At 34.1% G+C, this 15,375-nt stretch overlaps 1 protein-coding gene across 3 annotated transcripts in view; it reads right to left on the reverse strand.

The window, feature by feature from the left end:
• Positions 1–8,967: 8,967 nt before the first annotated feature.
• Positions 8,968–15,375, reverse strand: part of LOC120125126 (cleavage and polyadenylation specificity factor subunit 1-like) — a 42,137-nt gene continuing 35,729 nt past the window's right edge. Inside the window, exons 26-28 of one of the 3 annotated variants that reach the window (XM_039143617.1) lie at positions 12,195–12,340; positions 9,537–9,540; positions 8,968–8,981 (exon numbers count right to left, since the gene is read on the reverse strand). In XM_039143617.1, coding sequence (XP_038999548.1) covers positions 12,226–12,340 — 115 coding nt within the window. In that variant the 3' untranslated portion in view covers positions 8,968–8,981; positions 9,537–9,540; positions 12,195–12,225. Of the gene's footprint in view, positions 8,982–9,536; positions 9,541–11,815; positions 12,341–15,375 lie in introns of those variants that run through there. The other 2 variants (XM_039143618.1, XM_039143616.1) reach the window with 2 other exon arrangements.

The following is a 15,375-nucleotide window of genomic DNA, read 5'->3' on the forward strand; positions in this document are numbered from 1 at the left end:
ACGTAGGATCCGAGAAAGTAGACGAGACAGGTTAAGCAGTTGGATAACATTACTCCTGCAACCATCAGATCAGAAGCAACTTAATCAGTAGGTCATTTTGTTATGTAAATGAAAGTTGGCATGTAATTAAAGGGTTAAGTTGTGTATGCTCTGAATATTTTGGTAAACTTATTTTACCATATGTATATTATCGTATTTTCTTAATATAAGTTCAAGTATTTTGCTATTATTTGTTAAGAGTTGTGTTTAAAAAGTCAATGTAATATCTCTGACTCGTATCCGGGTCGGGTACGGATTGGGGGTGTTACAACAATCCTATCCATACATGTTTTCTACCCCCATGCTTTTTTATTTACAAAATATCCTAACCGCATGCTTGTTTGAAAAATAAACCTAACCGCATGATTTTTAGTTCTCATACATTTATTTGAAAAATAAAATTATACTACAAAAATTAAAAGACTCAAAATAGCTTTTCCTTGTGTACTCTCCTTACGGGATTATTAAGGTTTGGGTTAGGCTCTATCCTAGGCTCAGATTTCTAGGTTCACTATATGATGGTTTGGCTCTAAAGTAAAAGGTTCTTGAATTGTCCTTGTCGGTGCCCTCATGGGCTGCCATACCCTCAATCTTAGCCCATCACAGACTTTTGGATCGAGTTCAATTTGAGAGAACACTCCTCGTTATGTCCGTGCGGAGGTGAATACCATCACGAGGACCATAAGGCGTGAACTCCAGGAGCGATTCACTATCCCAAGCGGAGGTGAAAACCACATGAGGGAGTAGTTTCTCACTCCTACTTAAATTGGACGGAGCGAGGTTTTAGCTCATGTTATGATAATGCAATTGTGCAATGTGTGAGGAAAAGCGAAAAACAACATAATCAGACAAACATGACAATCAATTCCCAATTCCTTTTAAGGCACATTAAATCTGAAAACATTAGCAAACAAATCAGTACAACTATTTAATTGTTAATTAAATTGCAAACAAAAAAATTAATTAAACCAAATAAGGGATCAAAAATTAAATTAGAACGAACTTGTAATTTTCATTTGCAAAGACAATTAATTAGTCGACTATCGGCCTGACTCTAAAAAAAGTCCCCAACGGAGTCGCCAAGCTGTCGAAACATTTTTTTTATCTTTAGGGCTATGGCGGGGATCGGTCCAACTTAATATTGGAAAATATCAAGTTTTAAAATAAACACATAAATAAACAAATTTGGAGTCGTCGTCGACCTTTGGATTAGGTAAGTCAAATACCTAAAAATACCTTTAAAATAATCTTAAGAAAAATATTTTTAAGAGATAAAAAATTGATATGCATTTAACTATAAATTTATTTTGAAAAGGGTTCGGTAATCAATTACGTGTGGGGAAGGATTAGCACCCCCACAACGCCCAAAATCGATAACTAGTTAATTAATTGATTGTCTTTGCAATGAAATTTACAAGTTCGAATTTAATTTAGTTAGAGATCCCTTAAAATAATATTATATGAATTTTTGAACAAAACCTAATAATATTTAATTATTTCCTATCAAGAAAAAACTCCCCCTCATACCTTGAGGCAATCAATTCTTACTCTAATCGAAATAAAAAAATATCACGGTTTCATTGCAATATTCAAATACACAAAATTAAACAAATTTAAAAATTATCAATCCTTTTAGAATGAAGAAGAACATTTGATTATTTAAAGACGTCGAGATCGGACCTTAGATAAGTTCTAACGATCTTTTCTTGAAGAATTTAAATAGACGCACATTTCCTGTTCTCTCGTTCCTAATTTTTAGGTGATATCAAATTTTAGGGTTTCACTTAACGGGACACATTTTCAATTTAAAATTGTTGGAAGTAGCTTTCTCATAAGTTAAGACAGCCACCTCATATCAACTTTAAAACGAAAAGGTATTACCCTTAGTCAAATTATTTTATATGGGTCGAGTAGATCTATGTTTGTGAGGATATCATACATCTCATGAAAAAATAACGTCATGCGATTCGCAGATAAAACATTAGCATACTCATACAAATGTAAGCATGTCAATATGCAAAACGACTATATACCATTAATTAAAGAAGACAAATACCTAACAAGGTACTAAATTGAATAATTACTAAATTAATTAGAGACTAAACATGAACTAAACATGTAATTTGAATTAGGGATGAAATTGAATACAATTAAAATCAACCATGTGAAACAATAAATAAATAGGGATTAAAATGAAAATCATTAAAATATAAGGACTCAAATTAAAATAAACATAAAAAATAAATTAACTAGTATAAAATGACTAAAACATAACACTGGTAAAACTTGAGATCCAAATTAAAATACATTGAAATTAATTACCGTGACCAGATCATAAAATTACAAAGTTAGGGGGACCCGGGGAAGGGTTTACCCACGTGCTGAAATGCAGATAACCCCCAAAATGACGTCATATGGGGGAGGGTATAAATACCCTTAAGCGGACCAAAAATGGCCTCAACCTATCATTTTTTTCCCTTTTCATTCTCTCTCTAAAAAAGATAAAAAAAATCTCTCTGGCTCCTCTATTCTTTCCCTCGCCGGAGACCTCTGCCGCCGCACACGTCGGTCGACGACCTAAAAATTACTTCAAAATAAAGCTCTCCACACCTTAAACCCAAAACCAAGCCTCACTCAACCTAAAATCCTTCCAAACGTCATAGATCTAGGATTTTACCTTCGAACTGATGACTCTCTGATGACGCTTTAAGGCTCCGGTGACGGCGAGGTAAGCTTTTTCTTTTCGGTTTTCTACTGTTTTTTGTCTGTTGTGGCTCGAATGGTTGCTGTGTTGTCTCCCTTTTGTTGTTGTTTTCTTTCTTGTAGGGGGTTCCTTTTATAGGAACCCATGGCTCTCCCTTCGGACCGGTCGGAGAAGAGAAGTCTTTAGAGTCACCGGTCTATGGCAGTGGACGACTAGGGGCAGTTGGACGACTAGGGGTTGTTGGGTGTATTAAATGCACCCAGATATTTTGGATTTGGTCGGTGATATCGACAATGACGACGGCGGTGGGTTGAAGAGTTAGGCGCATGCTCCTCACGCGCGGCATCGGACGGTTCTGATTCCATCGGCGGCAGCGACTGATAACTCCTTAGGGTAAAACCATAATTCTGGTCCTATCTGGACCGTTGGATCTAAATCAGATCCAAAGGATGAGGATGGAGGAAGCTGAGGCTGAGGGTGAAAAGCCTAGCCGGATTTGGGCCTGCTGATTAGGTCAGATTTTTGTAACTGGGTATGGGTTTGATTTGGGTCCACCGGGTGGGCTTAGTGATATTGTAATTGGGCCTATAATGTAAATTTTAATTATTTAATAATAATAATAAGGACGAAAACCACTGTCTACAGTTACCATGTTGATTTTCCTGCTTTGGACCATTGGATTGAATTTGGATACACTATTTGCGTTCGTGGATGTTTTTCCACGTTGTTTGACTTTGATTTACGTTCGGTGGTCTTTCAATAGCTTGATCCCCTTTTGTGTTTCATTTGTCGATGCGAGTCAGATCTATTTTTTGTTTGAGTTTTTTAGTTAAGCTTTTAACTTTTTCCTTCTATGGTCATTGTGTGATCTTAAGTGACTAGTTTTTGTGCCAATGAATATAAGAAATATCTTAATTACATGTAGTTTATGTTAATAGTTGTAAACCTTCATTTTAATTATGAATATGTTATTTTTTAATAAAACTAGCGGTTCCTATAAAACAATGTATTAGTTGATCATTGATTTTATAAGTTATATCATTATCATTTATACTTACTCTTGAATATAAACATATAATACAAGATAATGATAAATACAACAACGAGAAATACAATACCTATTCATCTCTTTTTTTCTCTACTCTCTTCTACTTATTTATATTTCTCATTATCTTTTTAATTTTATAATAAATATTAATTTTTAATATATTTACTTATATTTAATTTATTAATTGATTAATTTAAATCAAATACCATAAAATTTTAATATATGGACATCATTTAATGTGTCTAGATGCCAAAAACTTTTTTCCCTTTGAAAGTACTGACGGTTGAATTTTAATAAATTAGTTGTGGTAGCAGTCTGTTCAACGCTCCCCGTATCAAGTATTTATGCCCATATCTAAAGTCATTGCATTTACAGCAGCAAGTAAACAACTTGGACATTAATTTCAAACCTCTACAGAAAGCAAATAAGAAGTACCGTTGCCTTTATTACTACCACCTTAAGTAGGTGAATTCTTGTTTGAGAATTATTAACTAAATATAAATTAGTTCTATTAATATTAGCGATGGGCATGGGCCAGAAACTGACACGATCAGGTTGGATTATTTTAAAAAAAAATTGAGTTCGAGTCGAGTCATGTTTGAGTTTAGAATGAAAAATATATGATCCGAAAAAATGTAATTTTACCTTATATATTTAAGGATAATTGTAATAATATCTATTTATAAATTATTTTATTTCAATTAAATCCTTATTTGTATTAAATAAAAATAATTTTTTTAATAAATATATTATTTTGGGTTGGGTCAGTTAAGGTTCGAATTTATCTAAAAAAATCGAGTCGGGTGGAAAGTGTATATTTTTCGAGTCGGTGGAGGATTTATAATTTTTTAGTCTAGTCGAGTGGATTTGAAATCCAACCTACCTGACCCATGCTCATCTCTAAGTAATACGATGTTGTTTTTATAGAAAATATAAGTCAACAGAAAAATAATTGTTTTTAGAAAATAACTCTTTATAAGAACAAGATTTGTATGTTAAAAATTAATTTGAATTAACTGAATCTTATTATACTATTAATAACTTTTTAGTTAAATTTGTTTAAAATATTAAAACATTAATATAATTTATTATACCTTTATTAATATGTAATATGATATAAAACATGTTATTCGGCTTGGTTGGTATTGGGGGTCCATCTCTCAACTTAGATCAAGGGGTTGTGCTTATCGAGTGAGTCGATCACGAATTAGGCAAGGCTTGATTAGTACTCGTTAAAAAATTTTGTAACTCGACTCGTTGCTCGTTAAGCTTGTTAAAATTTTTCTCGACTCGTGCTCGTTAAAAACCTTGTTACTCGACTTGTGCTCGTTAAGCTCGTTACTCGCCTCACTACTCGTCTCATTGCTCGTTAAACCCACCAAAATTTTTATCTTATTTTTAAACTATAGGTAAAATCTACTAATACTATATAAAGCTTAATATAAACGTAAATTGATAAATTTAACCAAAAAAATATCAAAAGATTGTATGAAACAAATTCGAAGTCTAAACTTTAAAATAAAAATTTACAAATACATTAAAATAATAATTAGGGTTTAATTTTTGGGTAGTAAAATAATACTTATTAATTAATAATTTAGTATATTTTTAGACAATTAACAGATTAGTCATGTATCATAATCTATTAGTAAATTAATAATTTCTAATGAAATAACTTTTTAAGATAATTAGTAAAAAATTATATAAAAAAACTAACAAACTACTCGCGAACTTGTCGAGTCGAGTTGGACTTTGCTTGACTCGTCTCATTAAGGTTTCGAGTAGAGCTCGAGTTCGAATCAAATCAACTCGAGTCTAGTTTTTATTGAATTTTAACCGAGTCGAGTTCGAGCTGCTCAACTCATTAATCACCCCTAGTTAAGGCACAAGATATAGGTTGGAACTTGAAATAGCTCAAGTTCATTTCCACCATTTGTTCGTTTGGAACACATTGACCAAATGAAACATCATAAAGGATATCGTTGGAATATTTTCTGAAAATAAAAAAAAAATCTAACGACGGTGACTAAATTGATTGCATCAAAAATGTTTAGTGACTCGATTGAAAGAATTTTTTAGATGACTAAATTGATAGCACCCTAAAAATTGGGTGACCATTTGAATAGATTACCCTAAAAAATAACTCTCACCTTAAAATCTCTTAAATGAATAAAAAGTAAACCATCCTTTGTATTTAAGGATTAATGTGTATTTTACCCCTAAATTTGGTCTCGATTTTGTTAAATAAAAATATGTGTTATATCTTTTTCAAACTTATTTAATAAATGATCTCTTCAACATATGTAACCTCTGTAACATTGAAAAATTTTAGGATGATCACCTCAATTGTCATATTACTCAGGGTCAATCTTAGGATATCTCAAATCATTTATCTATCACTTTTAATATGATTTCTAATAATATTATGTGATTTCTCAGTGTTAAATTTATTGTCAGGTAATTATATTGTAGACACTCGTTTTCATCTGATTCTTTTATTTTTTTTTTATTTTTTTTTTATTTTTTTTTTATTTTATTTATTTCTTTTATAGGCCCAATTACAGCTCAATTACAATCAAATCCAAAATACAGATGGTACAAGCCCAACAGGCCCAACTACAAAATCCTAGCCATGACATGTTCATGTTTTATGTTGTTTATTTAAGCTTTCCCTGACATCTAGCTTGCATGACATTTAAATAAGCAAACTTTGCATTTACCTATGATGAGATAATTGTCGATAACAATCTAATGCCGACAACCTTAGAATTTAGATAACTTGAGATTGCCTTAATGATTCTTGTGATGTTATAATTATTTACCAAATTTTGTGATGGGCTTCACTTATGGGTATTTTAGAGAATATTTAGTTATCTCATATTTAAAAAAATAAACAAAAATAATTGTCTAAGTTTTGTGTGAATTGCTAGAGGTGCCTAATTGGCTCCAACCGAAGAAATTGTTCACGACAATCTTTTAGCTCTAGAACACTCATTTGTTAAGGCAAGTCCGATATGTTTAGTGAATACTTAGGAAAGATAGTCTCGAATAACATAAGTGATTGAAAGTCTTCACATGATGACTCTACCTAAAAGACTTAGAGGTTCGTTGTTGACAGCATCTTACTACTCAAGTAATGCAGATAGTTGTGATGAGCTGAAGCTCTAGTTAAGCTAAATAGTAATTGTTGTGACATCTTTTGCTTTATTAATTAGTTTGATAATTATAATATTCTCTACAAATACCCATGGTAGTGAGCTATCACGACTAAGAGCACACACATACATGGGCATTATAAGTTGATTTGAGTTGATTTCTTGTTGTCTTGAGATTCAAAAGGTGATTAACAGAAAATTGTTATGGTGATGAGGTAACAGGTGCAAGGCAAGTGTAAGAGTTATGTTGTATAATTGTTGATGGCAAGTTATTTTCATGCATTTCTTAAGGACAAGCAAATACTTAGATTTGGGGTTGTGATAACTTTCCAAAAGAGTTATCATTTAGTGCCTTCTTACCTAAGTTAAGTTTTCACTTTAGCATTTTGTAAGAAATGTGTTGTCTAATTGTTAAGGGCAAGTTGTTATCATGCATTGCTTGAGGACAAGCAAACACTTAGGTTTGGGGTTATGATAACTCTCCTAAAGAGATATTATTTAGTGTCTTTTTACCTAGGTTAAACTTGTACTTTAGCATTTTTAGAATTATATTTAGATCTATTTTAGCATATTTTACATCATTTGTATATTGGGGGTGAATTATTGATACTTGGGCTGATTTTAATATTTTTGCTGCAAACTGATATACTAATTATGTGACAATGTTTGTAACACCATAATCTGTTCGACCCGGATATCGTAAGGTTAAAGCGTTACACGAACCACTAAAATGGCTAACCCAAAATTTTCTTTCAAAATCGTTTGTAAATCATCAAATAAACCATCTACAAAAACGTGGAATAAAACATTGTAAATCAGAGTATACAAAATGTAGGGAGCTCCCAATACATACAAAATACAACCACTGAGTTTTAAATCAAGGTAGAGTTATGACTTGAAATAATACAAGGTCCATATAATACGTGCCCTCTAAAAGACTCAAGACATACTCTGAAAAATGGTTGATCTGGAATGTATCTACGCGATAAGCTCCTCGTCAATCCACTTCTGATCTGGGCACGAAAACAAATTTCAAATGTTGAGCGCACAAGCTCAATATCATGCAAATAACTATGCAATATTACATGCATTCATTACATGAACATGTCGGTGCGTGAAGTCATGGATATGCAAAGGTATAACATTAAGCATGAGTTAAGTCTAGCGGTGTGGTAGGATGAATTTTCTGCTTCTCGATACAACACAATAGCCTACCTTGATTACTCGAGGGTCTTGGGGTAAGAACTGGAATTTTTTTCTGCATCGGAAGCTTAAATCCCTAGCCTACATGTAGGCTTTCGAGCATTAAACACGATTCAAAATTTTACCTGCATAAGATATAAGTGTCTGACCAACTTACTCCGTTGAGTCTTGAGGCATCTACGCCTAATTGGCAACTGAAGTGCCTAACGCACTAGTAGAACTATACCTAGATATTTCATCATGAAAGAATTGTCATACTGTTAAAGGGGCTCGGGTGTCCTAACTGTTTCCCGAGTGGTACACAAGTTTAATCTTATGTCATCCTAACTTGTTCTATTTCTAATTGTAATTATCATTACTTTGGTTGTTCTCACTCGTTGTCTTATGAACAAGGCTTTGATGTCCCCAAAACCCCCTATCCGAATACTTGAATCAATTGGGTTATTTCCCCAACTCATGACAATGATACTGATATTATGTCCCACAAATATCGATACCCAAAATAGCTTCGATGTTTTGGAAAACACTTGGTATCAATACTCTTAATTGGAGTACCAATACTTCTATGGGAGGGTATCGATACTACCCCGAGCACCAATACCAAAAATGGTTTCGATGTTTTAAAAAATACCCATTACCAATACTCCCATAAGTATTGATACCAAAAATGTCTACTGGAATCTGCTAAGTGCACCCGATATCAATACCACCTTGCGAGTATGGAGATTGGACCAACAGTATCGATACTCTTTTTTATAAACCCTAATTTGGTCACGAAAATATGATCAAACTCTACCCAATTGTCTTACCAAGGCCATTAAGCATTACTTAAGTCTTATTTAAGGTATTAGAAGTTAAAAGGAGTCACTTTTCATGCTGAAAAACATAATACATGAAGTCTACCATGAGTTACTCATGCATGCCTCATGAACTAAACTAGCCATTTACGCACATTTAATGAACTACATGTGGTATGGACAAGTTAGAAATGTGTTACCTCAGTGCTAAAATGTTGGAAAAACGTCCTTAACTCGCCCAATGACTAACTTCTCCTTGCCCCTTGCTTTAGAGCTTTCTCATTTCTCTTTCACTAATCAAGACAAGGAAAAAGAGTTATTCACTCATTTTGGGTTTTAGGATAAGGTTAGAATGATTCCTACAACTCAACCTCTCAAAAATGGGCTGGAAACCTAAGGTTCTATAAACCTCCATTAAACCTTTTTTTTTTGTCACTAAGGCCAAAACTTGATCTTAATGGCATGAAAGAAAGCTAGAGAGATGGAGGAATGAATGGCTAACAAAGTTAATACCTTTGTTGCTTGGGTGGAAGAAAGAATAAAGGATGAAGAAGAACAAACAAATAAGAGTTGGGAAAATGAGGTGTCAGACGTGATATCATCAACAATGAATGAAATTCAGTATTTGTTTCAAAAGATGAGTTATTTGCTCAATTAGTCCCTCTTCTTTTGGTCTAAGATTAAAAACATCATTTTTATCATATTGGGCTCATATCAAGCCCAAACCAATACCCATTAGGGACAAGCCTCTAAGGTTCTATAAACCTCCATTAAACCTTTTTTTTTGTCACTAAGGCCAAAACTTGATCTTAATGGCATGAAAGAAAGCTAGAGAGATGGAGGAATGAATGGCTAACAAAGTTAATACCTTTGTTCCTTGGGTGGAAGAAAGAATAAAGGATGAAGAAGAACAAACAAATAAGAGTTGGGAAAATGAGGTGTCAGACGTGATATCATCAACAATGAATGAAATTCAGTATTTGTTTCAAAAGATGAGTTATTTGCTCAATTAGTCCCTCTTCTTTTGGTCTAAGATTAAAAACATCATTTTTATCATATTGGGCTCATATCAAGCCCAAACCAATACCCATTAGGGACAAGCCTCTTATAAACTAAGGAAATTTTATTCTAAGGCCCAATGAAAAGCCGAAAACTCCTAACCCGTGATTTTGGGGCATTACAGTGTTAATGTTATAGTCGTTGCTGGGTGTCGATGCTGGACTGGATTGCCGAGACGATTCTGCAACAACTGCTAAGTCACAAGGCGGTTAGAGAAATTTTAAGAATTGATAAAACTGCAGGATAAATGGCTGAAATTTGGTTTTAAAAAGAATTTTTCAAGAAAAAAAAGATTTTTCTATTGGCGGAAAGTTTAACTTTGATGGGTTATAAATATAATATTTTCTACACACCTTATTTATCCTAGAAAACCCTAATTTTCTTAGTCGTCTTTTATTTTTCTCTTCTACCGTCACCATGGAAGCCTAAAAACTTTTGGGAAAACAACACTTAGATGTATAGCATGTTGCAACCGTGAGAGCGATAACCGACGATCGAGAAGGCATCATCTTAGTAATTTAGATTGAACTTGAGAAGGGTTTATTTTTTTAAGATGACTTTTATTTTATGTTAAAATATTAAACTTGGATCTTTATTTTAAATATAATATATGAATTTCATGTTTATTCACTTTGCCTTAATATTATTGATTGGTGTTGCTTGAGTTTAGTTTTCGGCTTGTTTGTAGAAATATAAACTGCCCAGTAATGCTGCAATAGTAGGTTGCATCATTAATAACATCAACATCTGTGAGAGCAGCAATTAGAGATGCACAGAAGCCGGATTTCAATCCGATCCGGATCGGATAAAAACCGATCCGGTTTTTTCTCCCAACCCAAAAACTGGATTTTAAAAAAATCGGTTCAGATCCTAACCGGTTTGGAGGGTCGGATGGTGTAACCGGTTTCGGTTTGCAAAAAACCGGTTTTAAAAAAAACCGGATTTTTTCGGTTAAAAAACCGGTTTTTTAAAAAAACCGGTTTTTTATCCGGATAAAAAACCGATTTTTAATCCGGTAAAAAAACCGGTCGTTCAATTTTTTCTCAAACCGGTTATACTATCCGGTTTTTAAATATCCGATCCGGTTTTAAAAAAACCGGTTTTTTCAAAATCCGGTTTCGGATATTTTTTACCCAAATTCGGATATTCGGATTTTTTGTACACCTCTAGCAGCAATTAGCATAAAAAAAGATTTTTGTTGACTGTCGTAGCATTCTTAGTTCGCTTATTTGAATTGCTATAGAGATATGGCCCTTTTGAGTGTTGAGTATTTTCGAGAGAAAAATAACATGCTAGATTAATGCTAAACACATTAATCGTATTTCTACATCGTTAATTGCATGTTGATGTTTAACATCACACAATCTTTTGCCTAGATCATTGCTTCATTTACTTGTTGTAATCTCACTTATTCTATTTTGTTTTCTAATGCATTGCTACAACATTGCTCCTTACATAAACAATACACAATTTTACTTTTGGTGCATAACAATTTTGCAAAGTAATACTAATTTATGTGGATACGATACTTGACGAATTAATTGCGTCCAATTTTACTACTTGATAAGCGATAGTATATGCTTGCACCGTTTGCTATTACATTATTTGAAGCATCATAGCCTCAATTTTAGAAATAAAGTTGGTTCAAAGTATTCAGTTTTAATGACTATTTATTTGATTATTAATAACATAACTGAACTGATCGAATGCATACCCCATATTATGTCAAATTGGGACTTGTTTTCTTAGAACTAAAAATAAAACAATATTTTCCCTTATATAAAGCAACAGCCGTGATCCTCATCTGAATATGAAAAAGCAAACATTGCATAATTCTGCTAGAAAATGAAAAGAAAAATACCTGCTCACAGTTATTCAAGAGCAGTCAGCAGTTTACAGCCTCCAGTCCCTTCTAACAAAAGATTCCAGAGGGCAGGTGGAAAACAAAATCTTCTTCACCAATGTTCTACAATATACCCGTCAGTTATGATCCTGTTTTCTACTTCTAACATACAAAAGATTCTACATCAGAATTCAACAAACACGATGATTATATGACATTTGTTGTTCTTTCTAGACATCAAATGAACTAAAGATATTAAAACTGATCTAAGTAAAGCTTTAAATTGGTTATCATTCATTCTACAACAGGTATAGTCATGACTTGTTCTGTAAGTGTTTCTTGATACTTTCAACAACCTGCTTTAATATCTGATGCATTCACAAGAAGCTTGTTCCCAGAGTAAGGTCATTCAAATTAGTCAGGATTTGGGAACGGGTTGTTCCTATCTGGTGTGCAATTTCGAGCTGTTCCTCCAATGGTAGCATTTCGTAACTACAAAAAATAAAAATTCAAAGGTACACTGGTCACGATACTACTATTGATGTGATGGTGTCAAATTCTATTTACTGGGACTGCATAATAATGCAAACCATACACTTCCCACAATTTAAGCATGCTAAATGACCTCAAAACCAAAAACAATGCATATTCCTACAGAAGATTCTGGCTGGGCGAAAAGTTCTTTAACAGGGGTTATTAAATACCCTTTTGAGCCAGAAGAGGTGAAGAAAGCTTTGGCAAAGGAAGGATGAAGGATCTCTCTTCGGCGAGATTATTCATAAGGGTGGCGAGTCCTTTTGATGTACCTGATTTTATTAATATAGGATCATATGGAAGGTCCTTTAAAGTTAAAATTAAATTACGATCGAAGTGCAAGAATATCCTTATTGTAATCGGAGATGAGTTGCAGACGAATTCTGATGAGTGCTACAGTGAAAATTTTTCCAAGGAGGAAGATGAAGGAGGGAGTTCAGAAAATACTGATGATCATCGTGGGAAGTCAGCAGAGGTAGTTAGGTCAAAGGTGAGCACGTGGTTAAAGCAAGGAAAAGAAAGTGGGATACAAGAAGTAGGTGGGGGACAATTTCTGAATCAGAAGTCCCACACGGAACCTTCTATTTATGGGGTGGCAGATAAATTTGAATTTGAGACAAATCCCAAAAGGGATTATGCGGGTCTTGGGCTGAGATAGGATGTGGACTCAAACAAGTCAGCCCAATCGGATTCTAATTGGGATTCTTATTTTTCAGAGCAAAAAAATCATTCCTACTGGCCCAGCTTTTAATTTCAAGTGGGATGGGTCAAAGAAACAGAATAAGTTTCGGTTAGTTTCTAATAGAAATGAGGATGAAAGAGGTACAACAGTAGAGGAAAAAATGGAGGGAGACAATCAATGAGAAGCTTACTCTCGTGATATGGAAGCAGAATCAAAATTGCAACAGGAGGAAAATATTGAAGTCAACTTGAAGATCCCTCAGCAGTGGAACCCAGTATATCCAGTATCTAGTTGTCTGTCTATTAAAAGTGCCTCTGATAGAAGGAGGAAAAGAGCATGTTTTGCTAATGTTTACAGAAGGTCAAGAGATAGACGAGTTTGGCTTTGTTCGGGCAATGAACAGATTAAGATGAATTCAGAGGTTATTCCGATCCAGGACAAGAAGAATACCCATGTTAGAAACTTTCAGCAGTTATCTATAACTAATGGGGGTAGAAGACATGAATTGATCAACAAAGGGATAGGAAAAGATCACAGGAGGAGGAGAAGAACTTCAATAAGTGAAGCTCTAGACTTGGTAACTAATTCTATTGTTTCATCAACCCCTTTTTCGATGTTGTTGGAGGAAGCTATGGCTACTTGGGATGTATGTCAGATGCTAGGAATTTCGTTTAAGGAAGAGAAGCAGGCTTTTATTGACAGAATTTTTAGTATGGAGAAAGAATCGGAGGTAGTAAGGAAATGATGAGATGGGGGAGATTATTGGTTTTCGGAAGTTAATGGTGTTTTGGGATTTAGGTAGTAAATTTTTCATATGTTTAAATTAAGCATTCTTTCGTGGAACATAAGAGGTTTAGGGAGGAAAGAGAAATCTGTAGCAGTGGCAAGAAAGATTAAGAAGATCAAACCAGTTTTTCTTTTTATTCAAGAATCTAAGCTCGAACAATGTCATATGAGGATTACAAGGAGGATTGGGGGAAATGTGTTAAGGGGTTTGTTGTTGTCTCCAACGGAGGGGTCTGCGGGTGGGTTTCTTGTATTAGTTGGAAATTTCAAAGAAGGCAAAAGGGAGTGTGCGCTTATAAATGTTTATGGCCCTTCTGTTGAATCTGAAAAGGAAGAGTTTTACAGGGAGTTACTGGATTTTGTAATTTCTTTGAATCTGCCAGTGTGTATTGGGGTGATTTTAACGCGTATCTTGATCCGGAAGAAAAGATAGGTTGTTCACAAAACAGGCATGCTATCGACATTCTTAGATCCTTTTTACAACAAGCTAATCTAATAGATTTGCCCATGTTAGGAGGAACTTTCACTTGGTGTAATAACAAAGTACCACCAACATGGGTTAGATTAGACCGGTTCTTAGTTTGTGGCAGATTCCTAAGCAGTTTTCCCAATATATCACAAAGTCTCCTGCCGAAATCCATTTCCGATCATAATCCGATTCTGTTGGATGACACTAGCCTAAATTGGGGCCCCAAACCATTTAGATTTTTTAACTACCTATTAGAGGGAAAAGGGTTTGATGAAGTGGTTGAAGCATCTCTAGCAGTTGAAAAAGAAGATTAATAGAGGGGGAATTTTCAGAATGTTACAAACTACCAAAAAGAATATCAGAAAATGTTCTGGCAGCTGTCATCTAGGGCTAGCAGACTCTATTTCGTTGCTGGAAACAAAAATAAATTAAATAGAGTTAAAGTCACAAGGAGGAATCCTAAATATAGGAGAGTGGGATCAGTTGATAGAATCCAAAAAGGAATTATGGAGGTTGCTTAGGATCGAGGAGAGTATTTGGTTTCAGAAGTCAAGATCGAGATGGATCAAAGATGGAGATAAAAATACGAGGTTCTTCCACATTAGTGCAATGAAAAGGTATAGAGTAAATTCTATTCATTCCTTGAAATTCGAAGGGGAAGTATTTTTGAATCCAGAAAATATTAAAGCCCTTGTGTTCAAGTTCTTCAAGGAGGCTTATAATGTAAAATCAACGATGGAAGTAGAGGGCATCAATCTTATTTTTGCACAATTGACAATAGCTCAAAGTGCTTTCCTTGAGGAGGAATTCTCTGAGCAAGAAGTGTGGCAAGCAATGTCAACCTCTGAAAGTTCAAAAGCTCCAAGTCCGGATGGTTTTACTATAGGTTTTTACAAGAAATATTGGAAGAGCTTGAAGGAGCAGATTATGAAATTTTTTTCAGAATTTTATAATGGAAAGAAGTGGGATCATGGGATTAATCATGCATTTATTACCCTGATTCCAAAGAAAGGTAATCCGAAGGGACTTGAAGATTATAGACCCATTAGTCTTGTT

Source organism: Hibiscus syriacus, unplaced genomic scaffold (assembly GCF_006381635.1).
Source record: "Hibiscus syriacus cultivar Baekdansim isolate YM2019G1 unplaced genomic scaffold, ASM638163v2 tig00110429_pilon, whole genome shotgun sequence".
Taxonomy (NCBI): domain Eukaryota; kingdom Viridiplantae; phylum Streptophyta; class Magnoliopsida; order Malvales; family Malvaceae; genus Hibiscus; species Hibiscus syriacus.